The 21,044-nt window shown below is 43.6% G+C and overlaps 1 protein-coding gene across 4 annotated transcripts in view; it reads right to left on the minus strand.

Moving 5' to 3' along the window:
* The window catches only part of IQSEC2 (IQ motif and Sec7 domain ArfGEF 2), a 91,729-nt gene that overhangs the window by 26,532 nt on the left and 44,153 nt on the right, over nt 1–21,044 (minus strand). The window contains exon 3 of one of the 4 annotated variants that reach the window (XM_055119679.1): nt 18,304–18,399. The exons of the other annotated variants lie outside the window; for them this stretch is intronic. Within the exon in view, the coding sequence (XP_054975654.1) occupies nt 18,304–18,399 (96 nt within the window). The remainder of the gene's footprint in view (nt 1–18,303; nt 18,400–21,044) is intronic. 4 annotated transcript variants of the gene reach the window in all.

Below are 21,044 nucleotides of genomic sequence, written 5' to 3' on the forward strand. Positions count from 1 at the left end.
CCGCAACCCCTGCCCCTGCTAATTATTAACTGACAGTTATGGTTTTAGTGCATGCTGTTACCTCACTTAGCACCACCTAGGTGCTCCAGACTCTCTATCTATGCTCCTGTGTTACTTCCAGTCAACCTATTTGTTCCACTCACCACCCAGCTCCAAACCAGGCACTCTAAGTTTATATTCCAGTCTCCAAGGTTTATCATCAGTTGGTGTTATCCATTTCCTTGATTTTTGTCCCTTATATATCACATGTAAGTTTCCTGTATTTATCCTCTGTTGAATTTAAATTATTGAAATTTAAATTTCCTTTTTGGATTTCTGGGCTTCAGTGCCAGCCGAGGAGAACTCCTCTGTCTAGACTTCTCTTGCTCCAGGATCAAATAATAGGCCCCCATGCACATATGTGTGTGTACCCCTGGGCACTGTCTACAGGATTATTCTTGGGGGAAACTGGAAAGCAGTCTTTGCAAGGCAGGGTGTTAGGTGAAGAAACGATGTTACACAAATAACCACAGTACAAAACTGAAATTTGGGGGGGCTGGGACTTTCAGAGGAAGTGCTGGGAAGCTCAGGAGAGATATTCCGTCTGCTTGGGTTGAGCAAAATAAAAATAAATTCACACTTACAGTGCACCTTCCTATGTCAGGTATTTTCCACACATTATTTAATCTGCATCGCAAAAGCGAAGGACAAATCTGAATTCCTATTTTTCAGGTGAGGAAAAAGGCCCCAAGAGGGAAAATAGCCGCTAAGATCTCTGAGCCAGCAAGGGCCAAACAGGGGATCAAAGCCCAGATCCTGGGTTAGCTCTCCTGCCTTGAAGTAACTGGGGGGGGGGGAAGCTATTGCCCAGAATTTTACCCAGGACAGATTGGGAGAATGTGACACAGACACAGAGACGGGGAGAAGCAGGACAGGGCTTTTCCTAGGGTTTCTCAACTGGTTTGCTCAGGGGTGGGGGATATGGACCCTCCCAGACACTGCTCCTAATGGTAGGTCTCTCTCCTGCCTTCTTTTATTGGCACTGCCCGAAGCCAGGCAGCCAGCAAGGGATGGGATCAAGATACAGTTGCCATGGAAATGAATGGGGCTGTTGCTATGGATACCATAAGATGAGGGCAAGAGGAAGCCAGGGATGCTGAGGACTATCCCCATGACAACTTGAACTGGAAGGTGGGGGAGAACCAGAGAGAGAGACAGGAAAACAAGACAAGGAGGTCAGTGCACCGGCATTCAGACAGGGGCTTTAGGCTCTGAAAACAGACTTGGCAAGGAAACAATACAATGTGGGGTGGAGACAGAGGGGTGGAGAAATCTCATTCACCGCCCTTTCTTCTGACACCTCTTCTGCAAGCTATTTCTGTGGCCCCAGTCCCTGTGCCATAGAGATCCAAATCTGAGGCCAGTTCTGCTTGGTAAAGGGAGCAGGCAGGATAGGAAGCCTTATGAAAGGGCTCACTTAGTAGACAAGCAGGTAAAAACAATCTTGGGAGCACCAAAACCTGGGTATCAGTCTTGAGTCTGCTCTTTTGCACTCCTAAAAATAATACCTGTCACTTATTGACTACCTACTTTATACTGGTCCCAGTAACTCTGAAGGGTCTGGCTTATTCTCCCTGAAAGGGAAACATGAATGAGGAAACTAAGATGCAGTGACATGAAGCAGCACATCAGTAGCGGATCCAGGAGTACATCAGCACTCACACTCTTAGCTACCACCCTGTGTTGAGCAGCCCTAGGGTAAGTCCTTGCAGTCTTCTTGTCACACTTTCTCATAATTGGCATTCAAAGGGCCACATGCTGGGAAAATATTTGGAGTGTGTAAAGACACACACTTCAGCTATAGAGTAGGGTCAGCTACTTCCCCATCTGTGTCTTGTCACAGACAATCCTCATCAGAGGCTAACGTGTACTCTTTGGAACTGCCTTTTCCTTGTCCTCTCCCTGTTTCCCAAAGGCAGTGGCCTAGTACAATTTGTCTTTGTGGACCTTTCGTGCCTAGGCCAAAGCCCAGAACAAAGCATGTGCTCAACAGCTGCCTTGCTCCCTTCAGACCACAGGCAATAGTCATTTGTGTATGTATGATCAGTTTGCTCAACTCCTGTAGCTCTAAAAGCCCACATGTTCAAAAGCCTCCCACTCAGTCTTGTGATTATCTCCACCAGACACATGCAGAGATCCTCTACCTCATACAATCGACCCCACACATTCACATTCCCTTAGCCACATAACAGTGCAGTCTCCTACTTCTGTTACACCTGGTGGACCTTGCTTCAAGATACACAGACACTTATGCATAGACACACATTTTCCTCCCAGATGAGAGAAGCCCTCCACCTCCTTTCACAGCATAAGCCCTCAACCAATTCACTTTTCTATTCAGGAGTTTACAAACTCAGGGTTCTGAAGGTGGCCATCTGACCTTGACTTACCCTTTCCCTCCATTTTTTGTGCTCTGATCACCCCACAGATCTCCATCTATCTGCAGTTGATGAATGGGATGGGGAGAATGTTTTTCCCTCCCCCAACCATAGGTTAAAGAGCTTCACACACCTGGAGTTTCTTAAACCAAACAATTTTCACACCATTTCCTAACATGGCCCTGGAATTTCTCATGGATTTTTGTCCCCATCTCCAGTAATACTTCTTCACTTCCTGCCACTTGTTCAAATCCTTCCCAGTCACCTACTCCTGTTCACTCACCTTCTTAACAGCATGCCACCTCACACCACCCCACTTCTTAGATTCCAGGTTGACTTCTCACTCCTCTTCAAATAAGGAGCATATTTTTCTCATTCTTGAAGCTACAACTGCTCAATCACTTTTGCTCTTTTACTAGGTCTACTTTCCTGAATGATTTTTCATCTTCCCTGGGAGATAGTGAATTTAAGAGAGAACACAGCCACAGGCTTAGGCTTAGTCTCTTACTATAGTTATATTGAAGTTTTTGCAAGTGCTCAAGCAATGCCTTCTGGAATAGTGTGCATGGGAAGACAGGAAGAGAGGGAAGCAGGGGAAGAACAAATGAAAATCTGAATGAGTGAATAAGTCCATGAGTTTAGTGAATGAGGCAATGAATGAGAGAATGGGGGGCACTGTAAAAACAACAGGACCAATGGGATAAGAATGCTGAAGGGAGGAAGAAAAGAAAGGACTGGAGGAACTCTCCCCTGGGCCTTAATCAAAATGAACTGGCATCAGTGCACACTGCCCTCACCATGCACCAGACCACTAGCCTTCTCTCTGGCTAATATCTTCATGGCCATCAAGAGAGGTAAGTAGGTATAACCTCAATGCATAAAGAAGGAAAACAAAGGTCCAACGGAATGAGAGAATGAGAGTGGGTGGGGACACTGGAACAACGGTGGAGGGAAGTGGACACTCTGATGGAGGGTGTGGTGCTATAATTTTTGTGTATGAAACCATACTGAAACAGTTTTATAAACAATAGTGTTTAAAATAAAACATACTTTAAAGAAATGTAATTCTGGGAGAAGAAAATATTTGCTCAAAGTTACAAGGTAAGGTGCAGAAACAGAGGGTAAACCCAGATTTATCTAAATGTTTCTGCCTTTGCTCCTAACACACATCAGGGTAGATGTGCATCCTACATAAAATATCTTCCACTCTTATGCCTACAAACTCCAAGGGTTTAGAATCAACTTCTGGCAGGTGTAGGAGACATTTAGGATCACTGCATCTAGGAGAAATGACTTCCCTTCCAATTCAGAGATCTCTCAAGCTGTAGAAGCAGAACCCTGAAAGCACAGAGTCAAGGACTTTTTAACCCCACAGGATATTAGAATCACACCATCAAAATTTTTGAAAAAAGTAGCCACAAAATATAAAAGCCAAAGGATTGGTGAATCAAAAAATTACAGCATTGTGGAAATAGGGTGAAGTATAAAATTGCACTGAATGTGTCACTGAGTTACCACATCTTTGTATAGCAGGTTTCTTAAAATTTTGCCACTTCATATTGACAGGGCATTGGGACACTAAATCTGGAAGAGTCTTTGGAGATCTTCTGGTCCATACCCCAACCCTTCTCTTAAGTGGGGAAACTGGGTATCAGAGAAGTCAAATAATGTGTCCAAGTTGGTCAGCTGGTGCTGCCTCAGGCTGAAGAAGGCACTGGCATACTCATGGTGGGAACACTACACTATCCATCCCATTATTGAGTGCCCTGTGAGTGTTGACAGAGGCATAACTCAAACGCTACTCTTGCTGCTAGCCCCATGTCTGCCCTGGGTTGGAAGGAAGGGAAGGCCCCGCTCATTACAGGGAGACTGAAGCAAGGGTGAGATGGAACATACATCAGACAGAGAGAAGAGATCAGCTTTTATTGATGGAAATTCCTTTCAATACAGCAACAAGCAGTTCAAAAAACCTTTCCTCTTGATAATATGTACAGAGAGCACTATGGGAGTGGCAGGGGACATGGTGCAAAGGCCTCAAGCAGTGGAAAAGAATAGTGATGGCCATAGCAACAGGATAAGCAATAGAGAACTAGGCAGACTGATCCCGCCCCCATCTAGTCATCAGGGCTCTAGGCACCCAGCATCTCTGTTTGTGCTCACAGAGAACAGAGGTAGGTCCTTGGATGTCATTTGCAGACCTCTCCAGGAGTTGCAGGCTCCAGGGTGCCTGGCAAGCAGGGTGTGGGTGCGGGGTGATCCAGGTTCCAAGCTCCAAGCTTCAAGTTCTGCTGCTCCCACATTTTAGTCAGACCTGGACTCCAGCTTTATAATTCAGGGGCTGGAGTCCAGGGGAGACAGCAGTAAGGATGGGACTTCCAAGGAGAAGGTGGGGGGAGGAAGGTGCAGGATGCTTGCCCATCTGGTTCCTGAAGCAGGGCATAGAGTCTTATAGAGGGTTGCTGGGGCAAGGGGTGGGAAAGGGGGCTGGTTAAGGCTTTTGCTTCTGCATAGAAAATGACCCTTGTCCTCTCAGTTACCGAGAGGAGGGGCTACTGCACTCGGAGGCCGGACAGCAGAACTGATGAGCGTCTTCCTCTTCCTCTTCCTCAGTCTCCTCCTCCTCCTCCTCTTCCCTGGGACCAGGAAGGGCAGGGCAGAGGCCACAGGCAGGGGGTGACAGAGAGAGGCAGAAGCATTAGTTTGCAGAGCAGGGGAGATATCAGAAGGGCTGGAACCAGGGAGATGGGGCAAGGACATGGTGTGATTGATTATCCAGGGTATACTCAAGTCAGTCTCAGAGGAACCAGGTACTGTACCCTCCTGGGAGAGCCCTCCCCACACCCCGATGGGCTTCAATCTTTTCAGTTGTTGCTGTTGTTTTGTTTGGGGGTCATGCCTGGCTGTGCTCAGGGCTTCCTCCTGGCTCTGTGATCAGGGCAATTCTGGCAGAGCTCAGGGGAAAATATGCAGTGCAGGAGATCAACCCTAGCCCAGCCACATTTAAGGCAAGAGCCTTACCAGCTGTACACTCTCTGAGCCCCAAATAGGCTTTGGTCTTTTTTTGTTATTGTTTTTGTGTTTTTATTTTTTCAATTTTATTGAATCACCTGAGATAGTTACGAGCTTTCATGTTTGGGTTACAGTCACATTTGGCCTTAAGGCCATACCCCAGCAGATAAATTCCATTTCCAGATGCTAGGTTTCCAACCTCATTTGAATATCAATAGTAGCAACATACTTAATGGCATTTTGTAGCCTTAACTCTTTTCAACCTCTCCATCCCTCCCAACAACTTTTTGTAGAGGAGGGATTTGAAGCTCAGAGAGGTAACCTGCCCAAGGTCATACAGCTGAGTAGGTGTAAGTATCAGGATTTAAATCCTGAACTCTTGGAGCTCCAAATCTCAGACTAGTTATACCAGATCCTCTGGTTGAATTGGTATTTCTCTCAAAATTCACCCCTTTTTTGAAGGAAAATATTTTGTATTTCTTAAATTCTCTGTGTCAGAAAAATAAGAGATGCTTAGAAATGAAGTGTCGAAAGCCCACAATTTTGGAAACAAATAGACCCGGATTCGCATCCAGTTCTACTCGTGTTTTCTGGCTATGTGTCCCAGGAAGTCTCCTGCCCTTCTGTGAGCTTCAGTTTACTCATCTGTAGAAAGGGGGCTCATGCCAATTACCCAGGATTGTTGCAAGGACTGAAACATAGGTCAAGCACCTGGCAACCACAAGAAATGAAAACATGGGTAATTACACTTAGCATCTTGAAAACCAAATCTAGTTCCCAAGGTGGCAGTGGGTCCAGACATGGAAGTGTCATAGTAGTGCAGGTAGAAGTCCTTGTTGGAATGAGCCCCAACCTGAGAGTACTGTGGAGCAACAGGGAGCCAGTCTGCCCGTGGTAGTCCCTGGAGTGGAGTTACAGGTTCATGGGGTGGATGGACAGGCAGTAGGACTGTTTAGGAGCAGGGCCAAGATACCTTGGGAGTAAAAGGCTAATCTGGAGTTAGTCAGTGGAATGGTATCACCCAGCTCCTGGACCCCTTGGCTTGGGGGAGACAGTGAGTAGGGAGGAAGCTTCATGGAGAAAAGCAGAGGACTGGGAAGAGACGGAAAGAGGACATACAAGGGAAGTGACTGCCGTCTATCCAAGCATGCATGCACACACATAGTCACACTCACCCCATACTCATATTCTCCTCATACTCATAGGTCCCTTTGACACAGTCTAAAGAGTCACTGAGTCAGCAAAACCACATGAATAGGGCTCAAGTCCTGGACCACCCCTTTCTCATCTATAACAGGAGAAGAGAAATCTCTTATCCCTCAACAAAGTCACAAGGAACAAATAGTTTTCCAGTGCTACTGTTCACTCCCATTTTATACTTCAGAAAGGCCCTGCTATTCCTCACCCTGACACTGCAGTTACTCCAAAAATTGTTCCTTCTTGGACTACATTCATCTTCCGAAAGCTTACCTTTAAGCATGAAACTCTCCTGTTCAGAACCCCACCTTGACTCCCTATGCCTTTTGAATAAAATTCAGATTCCTCAACTTGGCATTCAAGGCTTCCCTACCATATGGTTCACCTGGCCTTTCCTGTCAGATGGAAAAGGCATTGACTTTAAAATCAGACAGATTGGCATTTTAATATCAGCCCCACCACCTACAAGCAAAGTGACATTGGGTTCATTTCTTCACCTCCCTGGGACTTCTTTCCCTATCTTAAAGGGAACAACTAGTTATTCTGCAGGGTGTTGTGTGACTCAATGTATCCAGAAGTACCTGCCACAGGGTAGATCTTGGGTTTCCTCCTTGGTACACTAATCATTATCAGTTAGCAGCGCTCTGCTTACTCTTGTGGAGCTTTCATCAGACTAGCCTGCTCATTATTTCATCAGACTGGCCAACTTTTACATGCCTCTGTGCCTCTGTTAACTCTGTTTCTACCTTCTGTGCAACCATTTGGTTCTTGAGATTCCAGCTGAACTTCATGACCCAGTTCAAATGTTGCTGCTTCCTGCGGGAAATTCTTCCAGACTCCCAAAGAGAAGAACTTTTTCTTTTTTCCCTGCTTCCTCTTAGCTCTAGCACCGTACACTTAGTCAGAATCTCCAGGTGTTGCTTTGAACTTTCCTGAAGCATTTCCCCCCCACCCCTCACTAATGCTTTTATTGCCTTTGCATTCCTCCCTCCACCTCCACCCTCTTTCCTTCTCTGTGTGAAAGAGAGTCTCTATATTATTTAAGGCCTGTCTCTCCACCTGGGTTCTGGAGCAAGCCCCAGCTACCACCTCCACACAATTATCCCCTCTCCTTCCGGTATTTCAAACCTCTCCCTCTCTGTTGCCTCCTTCCTACCAATATTTATAGAAACTCAAGTTTCTCCCATCTGCAAATAAAAACCCTCAATCTGCCCCCACATTTCCCTCTAGCAATACTGTCCTTCTCTTCACAGCTAAGCATCTTAAGAAATTTGTCTACACTGGCCATCTCCACTTCAATACCTCCCACAGCCTCTTCAACCCACCACAATCTGCCTTATGCGCCCACCACATCACGGAAACTGCTCTTAGAAAGGTTGCCCAGGACCTCCCAATAGTTAAGTTAACAGACTCTCTTCCATTTGCCTCTTTCCCCAGCTGGAAATTGGCCATTCCTAACATCCCTTCTGTGCATGGAATCTTCTTTCCTGCCTCTGCTTCCATGAGCCCACCCCTGCTGGCTTTTCTCCAACTTCTCTGACCACCCCTATCTCTTCTTCCTCTTTTGCTCCTTAGCTGTCAGTAACCTTTCCCCAGTTTTATTCCAAAAGTGGTTTCCTTTCATTCCACACATGGTTAACAGGCAAGCTCATTCTATTACATGATTTCAGACATGGCTAGGGTTTCTCTAGAATTTTTTTCAACTTCAGCTCAAGATTTATCAAACTTCAATGCTCACTGGGCTGCTCTACCAGGCTTGTCTTTAAGGCTTTCTGAGCTCATGTGATCTCTAGCTCATGTGATCTCTAATTCAACATATTACACTGCATGACTCATCGTAGTGAAAGGCACCCCACCTACCCAGTCACCTCTTCCTGCTCCCTTAGCAGGTCAACCACTCAATCCTGCAGATTCTATGTTTTAAACTACTTTCAAGGCCCTGATTCTATTCTCCCTCTTCTACTTATCTTGTATTCCCTGAGCCTCTGGTTCACTCACCAATCCTACTATAAAATAACAAATATGCTCTTGGCTCAGGGCCTTTGCTCTTGCCATTCCTCCTCTCAAATAGATTTAGGGTTAGATACTTTCAACATACATGCTTTATTGTTCACTTTCTGTCTTGCCCACTGTAACATCCATCAGGAAAAGCATCAGTTTTGTCCAGTGCTCTATCCTTAAAGTTTGGCACAGAACATGTCACTTAGTAAATATGTATTGAATGACTGAATCTATTCTCAGGCCAGTACACTGAAACTTTCTAGGAAGTTCATCCTCAATCATTTCCACCTCTACTCCTGTCATGATCTTTTTATTTTCTAAACTTGACTCTTCTCTGCTTTATCCTCATAGCCATTACCTTAGTTATTCTCTCTCCTGGCAAGAATCTTCCCTAGTCCTCGTTCTTTATAAACTGCTCATCGTTCACGTCACCTCCTCTACTCAAGAACTGCTCATAGCAGTCTAGCTTCCTACCATAAAGAAGAAGGTTGAAAGAAGACTGAACCCCCAAAAGCTGTTTGATGTGTATTTAACCTCTGCACCTTCCAATCTATAGTCACACCCTCTACCACCTCTTCACCTTTATGAACACTCCCAGTGTATCGTCCCCTGTCTCTATCTTTTTTTGAGGGTTAGTTTTGGGGGTCACACAACCCAGTGGTAATTAGTGGTAATTAGTGACTACTCCTGCTCTATGCTCAGAGTCACAACCAGTGGTGCTCATGTGATGCCAGGGATGGAAGCACGGCCTCCTGCATGTAAAATTAACTCAGAGCATTGTGTTATCTCCACAGCCATCTTAAAATCTTTATGAACTTTGAATGATGACTCAAACACTACTTTCTTCACAGAAACAAGAAGTAATTCTTCTCCAAGATCCACAGAGAAATTAGTGCCTTCAGTGTTTTTCAGGATTTCTGGGAACCAGAAGTAGGATAGAAGTTGGTAATTGTGTCTGAGAAAGATAACTTTGGATGCTGGGTATTAACAGAAGTTGATACCCTTTTCTTCCTGGACTCAAGTCTCCTACGAAGGATAACATTCTTGACTTCCCTCTTTATTTCTTAGCCTTCTACTGGATCTTTCTCATTAATAACTGTCAAAGGATTTATATTTCATCATTTGAAATTAATATGCTTCTATGTGAACAATGACCACAGGAGTTGTGCAACATGGTAGATGTTCTCAAATCCAGTTATTTTATGCTCATACTTTAGAGTAAGTCTTTCTTTCAGCTGTTCTCCATGCACAGAACACATTTTTATATTGATTGCTAGTGTAGCATTTCTTTTTCATATTTTTTGTTTTTGTTTTTTTTAGTGTGGCATTTCTTAAACAATGATTTTTACCAAATTTATCTCCTATTCAAAATCCAAATCCATTATACTATGCTACCAACATGGTTCTCATCCTATTGGAAGGAATATAAGCCGTTATACATTCAGTGAAAACCATGGGCAGCCTTCCTTACTAAAAATGCATATAGGTTTGCACATACAAGTTTTGCTTTAAATTTCAGGAGTTTTATGGGCGCTCTGAAACTCTAAGGCCCATCTGGGAACTATGCACCTCAGAGTAAAAACTTCTGGCTTTTTTAAACAATTCCAGGCACTTTTTCATGTGCTTTTTCTTCTGCCAGAAATGCTCTTTCAAACTTGATCCTCTATCCCTGGCTAAATATTACTTATTCTCAGCACTAGCATCTAGGCTGCATTGACCTTCACCAGCCCTATCAGAGATAATCCTTTCTTTTGATCTTCCACACTCACAGTGATCCCCACTGTCATGATCCTCCTCAGCCAACTGATGAGTAAATTGCAGAAGGCAAGAAGCTTTGTCCAATATAACCTTTGGTCACAGCAGAATTCTACAAGTGTCTATTGAAACAATTACTAATAACAGCTACCATTTTTTAATACTCAATAAGTGCCAGGCACTTATCAAAGAGAATTCCCTAAATGATGTCATCTACTCCTCAAAAAATGAACCTACTGGAGCTGGAGAGATAATACAAAGATTAGGACACTTGCCTTGCACGTGGCAGATCCCAGTTCTGTCCCTGACACTATACATGGCCCATGAAGTATGGCCAGGAGTGATTCCTGAGCACAGAGTCAAGAGTAAGCCCTAGGCACTGCAAGGTGTTTTTCAAAATATGAAATATAAAAATCCTTTCAAATATCCTTTAAATCCTTATAAATATCCTTTTAAACATATAAGGAGGTGCTCCACCGAGATGCGACCCGGGTGGCCACACGTTTGTGCAGGCCACTCTGCTGCTGATCGACTATGATCCGAAGACCAACTAGACTACTTTCGGTACCAGCAACTGTTTGCAGCAATGTCTCTAGACTGTGAACTAAACCATAGCCCCATGCTGGCCAAGGAGAGGAAAGGTCCTTCTTTCTCGTTTTTTTTTCCCTTTTCAGGGAAAAGCTGTGTGGCGTCCACCATATTGTGAGGACCATTAAGGAGGTACAAACATGGTGGCATGGGAAGGAAAAAAAAGAGGTATGAACTTGAAACAGTGGAACGTGTGGGCAGTCTCGGGCCAGGGGCGATACCAGCGCGTGCTCCAACTAGATGGAATCCGGGTGGCCACAGGTTTGTGCGGCAGCTCTGCTGCTGATCGACCACGATCTAGAGGCCAGCTAGACTACTTTTGGTACCAGCAACTGCTTGCAGCAATGTCTCTAGACTGTGAACTAAGTCATAGCCCCATGCTGCCCCAGGAAGGGAAATGATGCAATTTCTAGCATAAATCTCCCTGGACTCAATAACTAAAATACTAAAATACAGAAATCCTAAACCGTGTGGCCACAATAGAGGCTGCACGACTTCATATCTCTTCATTCTCAGCAACGGAAAACTAATTATCAAATGCTTCCTTGTCAGCAGGGCTGTTTTTTTGGGGGAAACTCCAACAACAATAGTGAGTTTTGTGTTGAAATATGGAATGTAATCAAGGTAAAGAGAAAATGAAGTGAAATTTATCAGCTACACAGGCGAGGGTGGGGGGTGGGGGTTTGGGAGGTATACTGGGGTTTTTGGTGGTGGAATATGGGTACTGATGAAGGGACAGGTGTTCAAGCATTGTATAACTGAGACATAAGCCTGAAAACTTTGTAACTTTCCACATGGTGATTCAATAAAATAAATAAATTTTAAATAAATAAATAAATAAATAAAAGAGGACATGATTCTGGGTTCTTTAAAAAAATAAATAAACATATAAGAAGAATAAAAAATTATTATTTAAAAAATAAATAAACATATGTAAGATGTAAGGTAATTCAGAGATGTAAGGTAAGTGGCTTATAGGTATACCAGTTAGTGAGTAAAAGATCTGGTGTATAAGTTGAGATGTGTTGGCACAGATTCAGCTACTATTCCACCATGCTTCACTTCCCTGAAGTTGGGAAAAGGTATCCATAGAACAAGGCCAAAACTTACATGGGCTCAGTTTATACGGTCACCACCCCCTACTTTCCTTCCTATGTTACCTTAAACTGACACCAGGAATCTGCCTCTCTCTTCCTATGGTGCAATCCCCTCTATCCCACATACTATTTTCAGCTTCCTCATCCCAAAGTTGCACTATGTCCACACCCATTCTTTTCTACCCAGAACCATCTCCTGATGAATACAGCTTTTAGAGATGATCCAATACAATGTTGCACATTGGTTCTGAGGGTTATCTGCCCCTGCCCTTCAAGAGTTACTAGTTACTCAAAAGTGTTTCATCTCCAATCCTAAAATAAGTCCTGACAGGCACTATCCTCACTTTACAAATTAGAAAACAGAGGCTCAAAAGCTAAATGGTTTGCTCAAAGTTGTAGTTGGTAAATGGCATAATTTGAACTTGAGAGAAGGTACTGACTCAACTATTAACTCGCACTAGCTCTTCCTTCTTGGAGGAGCCAAAGGGTAAACAAGACTATTTCCAGTGGGTTTGGGGATAAAAGAAAGCTATGACTCTTTTTAAGACTCAAGTTAAATAACTCCCTTGTAGGAAACCATCCCTGACTCCCAGATGGGATTAAGTGCCTTTCTTCTGGGAATCCTCTGAGCTTTCTTTTGCCCCATTGCAAACCACACTGTGCTGTCATTGTATATATGACTTTTTCCCATCTGAATTTGAGCTTCCTGACAACAGATTGAGATGCAATTTATTCCCATATTCAGCATGAGGCCTATCCAAGAGTAGCAGGGCAAATGCTTGCTGTGAGTGAATGAGGTAGTATTAAAAAGAAAAGCAAGATTTGAATAGCTGAATATAGGAGATTACATAGAGCAGAAGAGAAATGAGTTAGTAAAAACAGGGAAGTGGGACAAAGGAAGGAGGCTGATGATTTTGAAATTACAACACAATTATATATGTTTCTACTGTTACTAAGGAGCATTGCTTTTCTTTGAAAAGAATGTGAGCATTTGCTAAGCCTTGTTCTTTCACTTTTCTACTTGCTTTTGGAGATTTTTCCATGTCAAAATATCTTGGGTATTTTTGTTCATTTGCTTGTTTGCTTTTGATCTGCTATGGAGCAATCCATAGAACGGTCGGATCATGAGGGGAAAGTTGTTTCCCAGTGAAGGATTTGTAGCCTGTTTTTCTTTTTCACTATTACAAACAATGCTACAATGAACATCGTTGCATGCAAACATTCAGAAGTAGGTGTGTGTGTGTGTGTGTGTATGTGTGTGGTGTTGGTGATGAACACATACGGGAGAGATGAGGCAAGTTCTCTCCCACAGACCTAAAAGTAGTTTTGTAGGGTAGATGCCTTAAAGCTGCACTGATGGGCTAAAGGAATGTCCACTTTATTTCGAATATTGGTAAAAATAAAGACCATTATTACTCATAAAATATTGTCTTTGTTTTGAGAACAACCTCATGCCCTCTTTTCATTAAGAGTTGTTTGAGAATACTATCTTATAAGACCATGTGATAAAGACCATGCACAGTATGGCTAATGTTTGTGGTTGAGATTGAGGTCTATAGCTGTTCAAATTGGGTCAATCTAAAACCTTAGAGAAATATGAGGCCAATTTGTACTTCAATAAAAACAAAGAAAGTGACTTGCTCTTCAAGCCTGTATTCTCTTTTGAACACATATCTCACTTGTCTGCGTGTTTCTTTGCTTGCCTATTTCCACTCTGGAGAGTCCTGTGTTCTCTGTTGAAGACTAATCCCTTTCTCTCCCCTCACATCTTTCTAAATTTCAATAAAATCTTTCTTGCTTCACACACTCACACACACAAGCACACACAGGCACACACACATACACACATGCAAGCACACACACGTTAGAAAGCTTGTTTCTTCACAACCATTTCAATTCTTTACTTGGGGTACTAAAAATTAGTACATAGTACTTCATTGTGGTTTTAGTTACATTTCTTTAGTTACATTTCTTTCTTTTCTAGTAGGTTTTAGTATCCTTTCTCACTTATTAGCTGTCTATTTTTTGTGGGTTTTTTTTGGGGGGGTCACACCTAGCAATGCTCAGGGGTTACTTCAGGCTCTTCACTCAGAAATTACTCCTGGCAGTGCTTAGGGGTGCCAAGGATTGAACCTGGGTTGGCCACATGAAAGGCAAGCTCCCTACTCGCTATATTATCTTTCCAGCTGTTTCTTCTCTGAATGTCCAAACTATGTTATTTCTCCCTTTAAATGGGTTGTGTACCTTTTTCTTAATGATTTCCAGAAGATATCATATATACAGATGAGAAATTCACCTTTGCCTGAGAGCAGTGAAGCAAATACTTTCTCTTAGACTATTGCTTATGTTATTACTTTATGTATAGGATATATCTCTATGGAGAAGCTAAGTTTAAAGTAGCCAAAATTATCACCATTTATTTTATAGCTTCTGAGTTCTTGTTCATATTTTGTGTGTGTGTGTGTGGTGGGTGTGGGTGTGGGTGTCTCCCTAGCCTCTCTAGCACCCACTGAAGTTAAGCCTTGCAATGCTCAGGAGGCCATTTCATGCAGGGATTCAACCCAGGACCCTGAGCATGTCAGATATGGGCTCCTTTTAAATATTCTGTCCAGCCTGGTTTTTATGTTTTTAAGTCATGCTCAGAAAGGCTTTTCTGCCCTCCTATGGTACTGTCACAGTTGTTTAATTTTTTGCCTTTGAATTCTATGGGTTTTTTTTTGTATACAGAGTCTTAGTTTTGATCCCAAATGGTAAGCCAAATGGTTCCATCCCTACTGATTCATCGATTTGAAATGAGTTCTTTATCATAAATCAAATCTCCATAGGCTTGCTTCTAAATTTTGTTTTCTTCCAATTTTCATATTTCTGTTTCTGTGATGTCTTTATAATTAGCATAACTTTAAGGTAAGTTTTTTGTTTTGTTTTGTTTTGTTTTGGGCAACACTCAGTGTTGCTGGTGCTCAGGGCTTACTCCTGACACTGCTCAGAAATCAGTTCTGGGCTGGAGTGATAGTACAGTGGGTACAGTGGGTATGGCATTTACCTTGCACGTGCCTGATCCAGGTTCTATCCCTGGCACCATACATGATCCTCGGCACAAAGCCAAGAGAAAACCCTAAACACAGTCGGGTGTGGCCCAAAAACCAAAGGACAGATCACCCTGGGTGATTCTTGAGAAACCATATTCAGTGCTGGGGATGGAACCCAGGTCAAATGCATTCAAGGTCTTACTCCCCTGTACTATTGTTCTGGCTTCCTTTTTTAAGGGGGTCTCTTTCTGACTTCTTATGGTAAGTTTTTTTACTTGGTAGGGCACATTCTTCCTTCGCTGTTCTTCTTTTGAACATTTTCTTGGCAATTTATGGGCATTTACTTTTCCAGATGAACTTTATAGTACACTGAAGCGGTCGGGGGGCGGGGGGGGGAGGATGGGAGGGAAACTGGGGACATTAGTGATGGGAAATACACACTGGTGAAGGTGTTGGACTATCGTATGACTGAGACCCAATCATGAACAACTTGTAACTGTATATCTCACTGTGATTCAATTAAAAATTAAATCAAAATTAAATTAAAAAATTAAAAATAGCTGGAGTTGTAACTCAGTGGTAGAGCACATGAGAGGATCTGGATTTAACCTGGCATCAAACCAGGGTCAGGCAACGCAAGTGCCTTAACCCCTTGTAGTATCTCTCTGGCCCAATTCCTAGAAATTTTATTTCTGTGTGTGGTTGTAAATGGAATTTTTTTAAACTATTGTGTCCTCTAAATATTGCTGGTATTTAGAGAAGATAATGGGTTTGGATGTACATTTTTATGTACACGTTTCTCTAATTTTTCCTATATTAATAATTATTTCATTTTATTCTTTGATTATTTAAATAGATGATCATATTATATAAAAATAATGCTAATTCTGCTCCTTCTAATATGTTTGCAACTTATTTATTTCCCTCTCCCTTCACTTTGTCATTCCCTTTGTTCTCAATGTTGATGCAACCAGGGTCACATTCACCTATCCTCAGGACCCTCATTTTTACATACAGTTTTCTTTCCTATTAAATTTTTACCCTTTCCCTTCCCTTTGTTGTGATGACTGGAGAAAGCGCTAGGGACCCCAAACAGCACAGCCACTGGGATTGTGCTCAGGCATGAGGGGTGGTGCCAGGGATCAAACTTGTCTCACTGGCATCAGGCTTGCAAGGCAGGTGTTTTGCCTATGAACTCACCCTGAGCAGCACCCTCCTTGGATTAATTTTTAAATTTCATGGCTGAAACTTCCAGAAACAAAATTGTCAGCAGCAGTGATAGCAATAATCCATTTTTCTTATTCCTAATTTAAATGGAAATTTATCTAGTGCTTGCTTCACTGTTATGGTTACATTGTATAATTTGTCATTGGGTTCTAATTTAAAAAAATCTTTACCATTTAAGGAAGAATTCAATGATTCCTAGTTGACTGTACAAGTATTGCTATGTAACAAATCTCCCATGCAGAAAGAGATAACGAAAATGATGGGTTTTAAAATCAAGGAAGGATGTGAAATTTTATCAAAAATTTTGTAGATTTTTTGTTTTGTTTTGAGACCACACCCAGGGGTGCTCAGAGCTTACTCCTAGGTCTGTACTCAGGGATCATTTGTGTCAGGGCTTGTGGGACCATATGCCTGCAAGGCATAGAACCCGGATCAGCTTCGAGTAAGGCAAACATCCTACACTCTACTATTTTTCTGGCCCTAGATTTTTTGTAGTTTTAATGACAATGGTTATATATTTTTCTCTTTAATCAATTAATGTAGCTAATTACAATAACAGATTTTCTAATATTTACCAATCCCTACACTGGGACAAGACTTCATTTGTCTTCTTTTAACAGTTTGGGAACAATGTATTTTAAAAAAAATTAATGCTCTATTAATATATGAAATTAGAGTATCATTTTTCTTTTTTGTCTCAGTCTGTTCAGTTATCTATCTCCTAGAATGAATTTGGATGCAGTCATCTTTTTATATCATTGGATCTTTTAAGATTTGATAGAACTTTCATCAAACTAGAACTTCCATCATATTGACCAGGTAAGTACCATTTCTGAGAAGAGAAGTTTTGTTTGTTTTTATTTGGGGGACACATCAGATGGTATCTCCAGGGCTACTACCAGAGAAATACTTGGGGTTTGTTCAGTGGACCATACAATATCCAGCGCTCCCACTTGCAAATGAGAACATTTTGACAATCATTTTAACCCCTCCTCTATTGCTCTATTCAGGAGTTAATGTGACCCCCCCCAAGTTATCTTGTGCTTTACATTTTCCTAATAAAAAGGACAATTTCATCTAGATTTTTATATTTATTGGTACAAAAATATACAAAAACAGTTTCTTATTACCTTGTTGGTTTCCTCAGAATCTATGGATTAATCTTCTTTATCATACCTTATTATACTATGTTTCCTTCCTTCTTAGTCATATCTGCCACATGATGATCTATTTGATGTATAGATCTTTTTTAAAAATCAACTCTTAGTTTATCATCTCTTTTGTTCTCTATTTCATTATTTTTTTATTTATGTGTTTTATTACGTCATCCTGCTTCCTTTTGGTTGTTATTTTTCTAGATTTTTGAGAGGAATAATTGTTTCACTTGATTTAAGCTGTCTTTTTCTCTAATAAAAAATTACAATCACAAATTTTCTTCTGTGGATCCCCATGGCCATATCCCATAGGGCATCATATGTTATTCTTGTTGACATTTATTCTAAATAATCTCTAGATTCCATGATAAGTTCCCCATTAGCATATACATTTTTGAAATTTCAGGTAGGTGAAGTACCTAACCTTTTTGTTATTGTTATATTCCATTTTTATTGCACTATAACTAGAAAATGTAAAATTTATTTTCCAATTAACATGGAAAAAGTATTGTTCTCCAAAGATATGGGAGATAGTTCCCTTTACTTATTAATACTCTTCCTTATCCTATCCTACTGGCAAACTCTTACATTCTAAGATTCATTACTCCTGCTTTGGGGGCAGGCATCTAGCATCTAGGGAAGACCTACAGACTCTGAATGTCTTATTTGGGTCCTGACTTGGTCCCTCAGTCACTCTCCTCATATGTGCAAACACTCATTCCAAGATCACTCCAAGGGCTGGGAGCATTGGGGGAAAGGTCTAGCAATGGCATTGCATATTTGTCTGGAAAGGGGAGGAATTGGGAGGAGGGATGGGTCTAGCTCTTACCTGCTCTCTGCCAGCCTGCCTGGGGGGGTAAGCTTCATGGAGTCAAGGACCTGAGTAGGACAGCAATACTGGTGTAGAGTATGAGACGCTGTGGACCTGAGAGACAGCGAGAAACAGAGAAAGAGAGACAGAGAGAGACAGGGATGGGGGAGAGGCAAGGTGGGGAATGGGGACAAGGAGGTCAGAATGAATGGGAAGAGGAAAGGGGAAGACTGGGAGAAGTAAGTTGTGGAGGACAGGGAATGGAAGAGGAAGAGGTGGGCAGGGAGGGAAGAAGGCAGGTAGGGAGGTTAAGAAGGAACAAGGAGGGAGGGATAAAGGGAAGAAGGGAAGAGAAGAAGGGAGGAAGGGAGGAAAGGAGAAAAGAAGGGATGGAGGAAGGAAGGAAGGAAGGAAGGAAGGAAGGAAGGAAGGAAGGAAGGAAGGAAGGAAGGAAGGAAGGAAGGAAGGAAGGAAGGGAGGGAGGGAGGGAGGGAGGGAAGGAGGGAGGGAGGGAGGGAGGGAAGGAGGGAGGGAGGGAGGGAGGGAGGGAGGGAGGGAGGGAGGGAGGAAGGAAGGAAGGAAGGAAGGAAGGAAGGAAGGAAGGAAGGAAGGAAGGAAGGAAGGAAGGAAGGAAGGAAGAAAAAAAGAAAAAACCACAAAGTCAAGAAAGAGAGGACAGCACTCAAACCACAAACAGAGCACAATGACAACAGGGGGCAGCAGAGACAAAAGAGCTGGGCTGGGCCTCCTGTGTTCCAGGTGACTTCGTGGGGCCCTCAGCCACGGGGACACTGGGACACCACAGCAGGGAAGGGGGAAGGGAGCCCTCCCCACACCAGACGCCACACAGGTAAGAAAGGGGAGTGAAAGAGAAAGGGAAAAAATGTATGGGGGCTCCCCATTATAGAAAACTTCTCATATGATAAGGGAAGGAGGGAGGGAGGGATGGAGAGAGGAAAGGCACTGGGACCAAAAGAAGAACCCAGGCCTGGGCATGGGGGTGAAGGAAACACTATGGGAGGTGAAGGAAAGAGACAGAGAGAAACCAAAAGAGACAAGGAAGGGGAGAGACAGAAAAGAGACAATAAAGAAAGACAAGTGAGGAGGCAAGACAAAAAGGCACAGAGAGAAGACGGGAAAGGCAGAGTGCCAGAGCAAAGGAGAGGAGGGGCGAGGGCAGAGGAGAGCTGACAAGGTCTCAGTGGTCTTGGTGACAGGATGGGAGTCAGGGTTGAATGGGAGGGTTGGGCCCAGGAGGCCAGAGACCAGTGGGCTGGAGTAGGAGTCTGCTTCCAACACCAGTGCAGTGCACCCCCGCCCAGGGCAGGGCCCATGTTCTGCCCCCCCACCCCACTCCTGTGTTATGCCCCCACCAAGGTGCAGGGTTCCAAAGGCCCCTCTGCCTTCTGCTTCTTGAATTATAATCCAGAGAATGTCCAATGGGAAAAGGAACAGCAAGGACCGAGGCTGAAGGCCTGGTCTATTTCCTACCCAGCATGAGGCAGACGCTGGGAAGCGGAGCTAGCCCCCCTCTCCCAGTTCCCCCAGTCCCTGCCCCAGCAGCTCTGAAGGCAGACAGTGGGTAGGGCAGGGCTACTCAAGAGTCTAGGAAAGGCTCAGAGAGGCAGGTCAGCCACCCGCTATTCTTTCACTTGCTGCCAATTTCAGGCTGTCCAAGAACCTTACAGAGGATCTTGGAATCCCAGGCCCTCTCCTTTACCTGAGACTCTAAAAGAATTTTCAGAGTCAGAATTATTTTTCTAGTGCCAAAGACAGTGCCCAAGTCTTTGACTGCTACCTCATTAAAACCCGACACTCAGAGCCCCCTTGGCTTTAGGGCTTCTCAGCAGCCACTGGGTGCCTGCAGTTCCAGGCCAGGCTCACAAACATATCAGGTGAGGCTGGCCAACAATCACACCCACAACAAGGCCTGCTCGGGGCTCCAGGGGTTTGACAGTCTGCGTAGCCAGATGCCCCTGGAGTCAGCCATTTAAGGTGGCTCCCTCCCCCAAGCCAAAGGCCTCCAACTTAAGAGGGAAGTCAGTAACCAGGAAGTCAAGAGGCTGCTGAATGAGCAGCCCAGGGACCAGGCCCAAGGCTAAGCCTGGGCCAGGAAGGAAGGCCGCAAGGGGAGGAGGACGGAAGTTCCTACCTGTTGTTCTTCCTAGGAAGGTCCATGAGTCTGGACCAGTACAGTTGAAAGGCCCCTGGCCCCGGCAGTGCCTCTACTGTGTCACCACCCCCTCCTTCCCAGTCCTTCCCTAGAAGGAGGAACTAAGGGGGCAGGGCCAGGCCAGCTGGGCTGCAGGCCAGACTGCAACTGGAAACTGTTTCTTCCCCCGATCCCCCAGGAGAACTGCAAACTCCTAGAAAAAGGAAGCCACTTTGAGAGCCACAGTGACTTCTCTGGGTTAATCCCCAGGTTGTACGTCCTGTGTCCACCTTCTGTACTTTCCCCAGTCTAGTACACGTCACTTGTCCTATCCTTCTCAAGAGAAAACTGAACTGGAAAGACAACATCTAACTTGGCACAGATAATACAGTTAATAAGGGGCAGACCTCCCAAGACTGGGACCTGAGATGGCAATTCTCAATTCTGATATGTGTTCTGGCCGTATGTGCTGCCTTGGGAATAAAGAGATTGTCCCACAGACTCTTTCCATGAAGGCCCTCATAAATAGCACAGTAAAAGATACAGGTTATTGTTTGGGGATGCACCAGCAAACTTCAAATACCCATTTTGAGAAATCAAGATGAGC

Source organism: Sorex araneus, chromosome X (genome assembly GCF_027595985.1).
Source record: "Sorex araneus isolate mSorAra2 chromosome X, mSorAra2.pri, whole genome shotgun sequence".
In the NCBI taxonomy this organism is placed as follows: domain Eukaryota; kingdom Metazoa; phylum Chordata; class Mammalia; order Eulipotyphla; family Soricidae; genus Sorex; species Sorex araneus.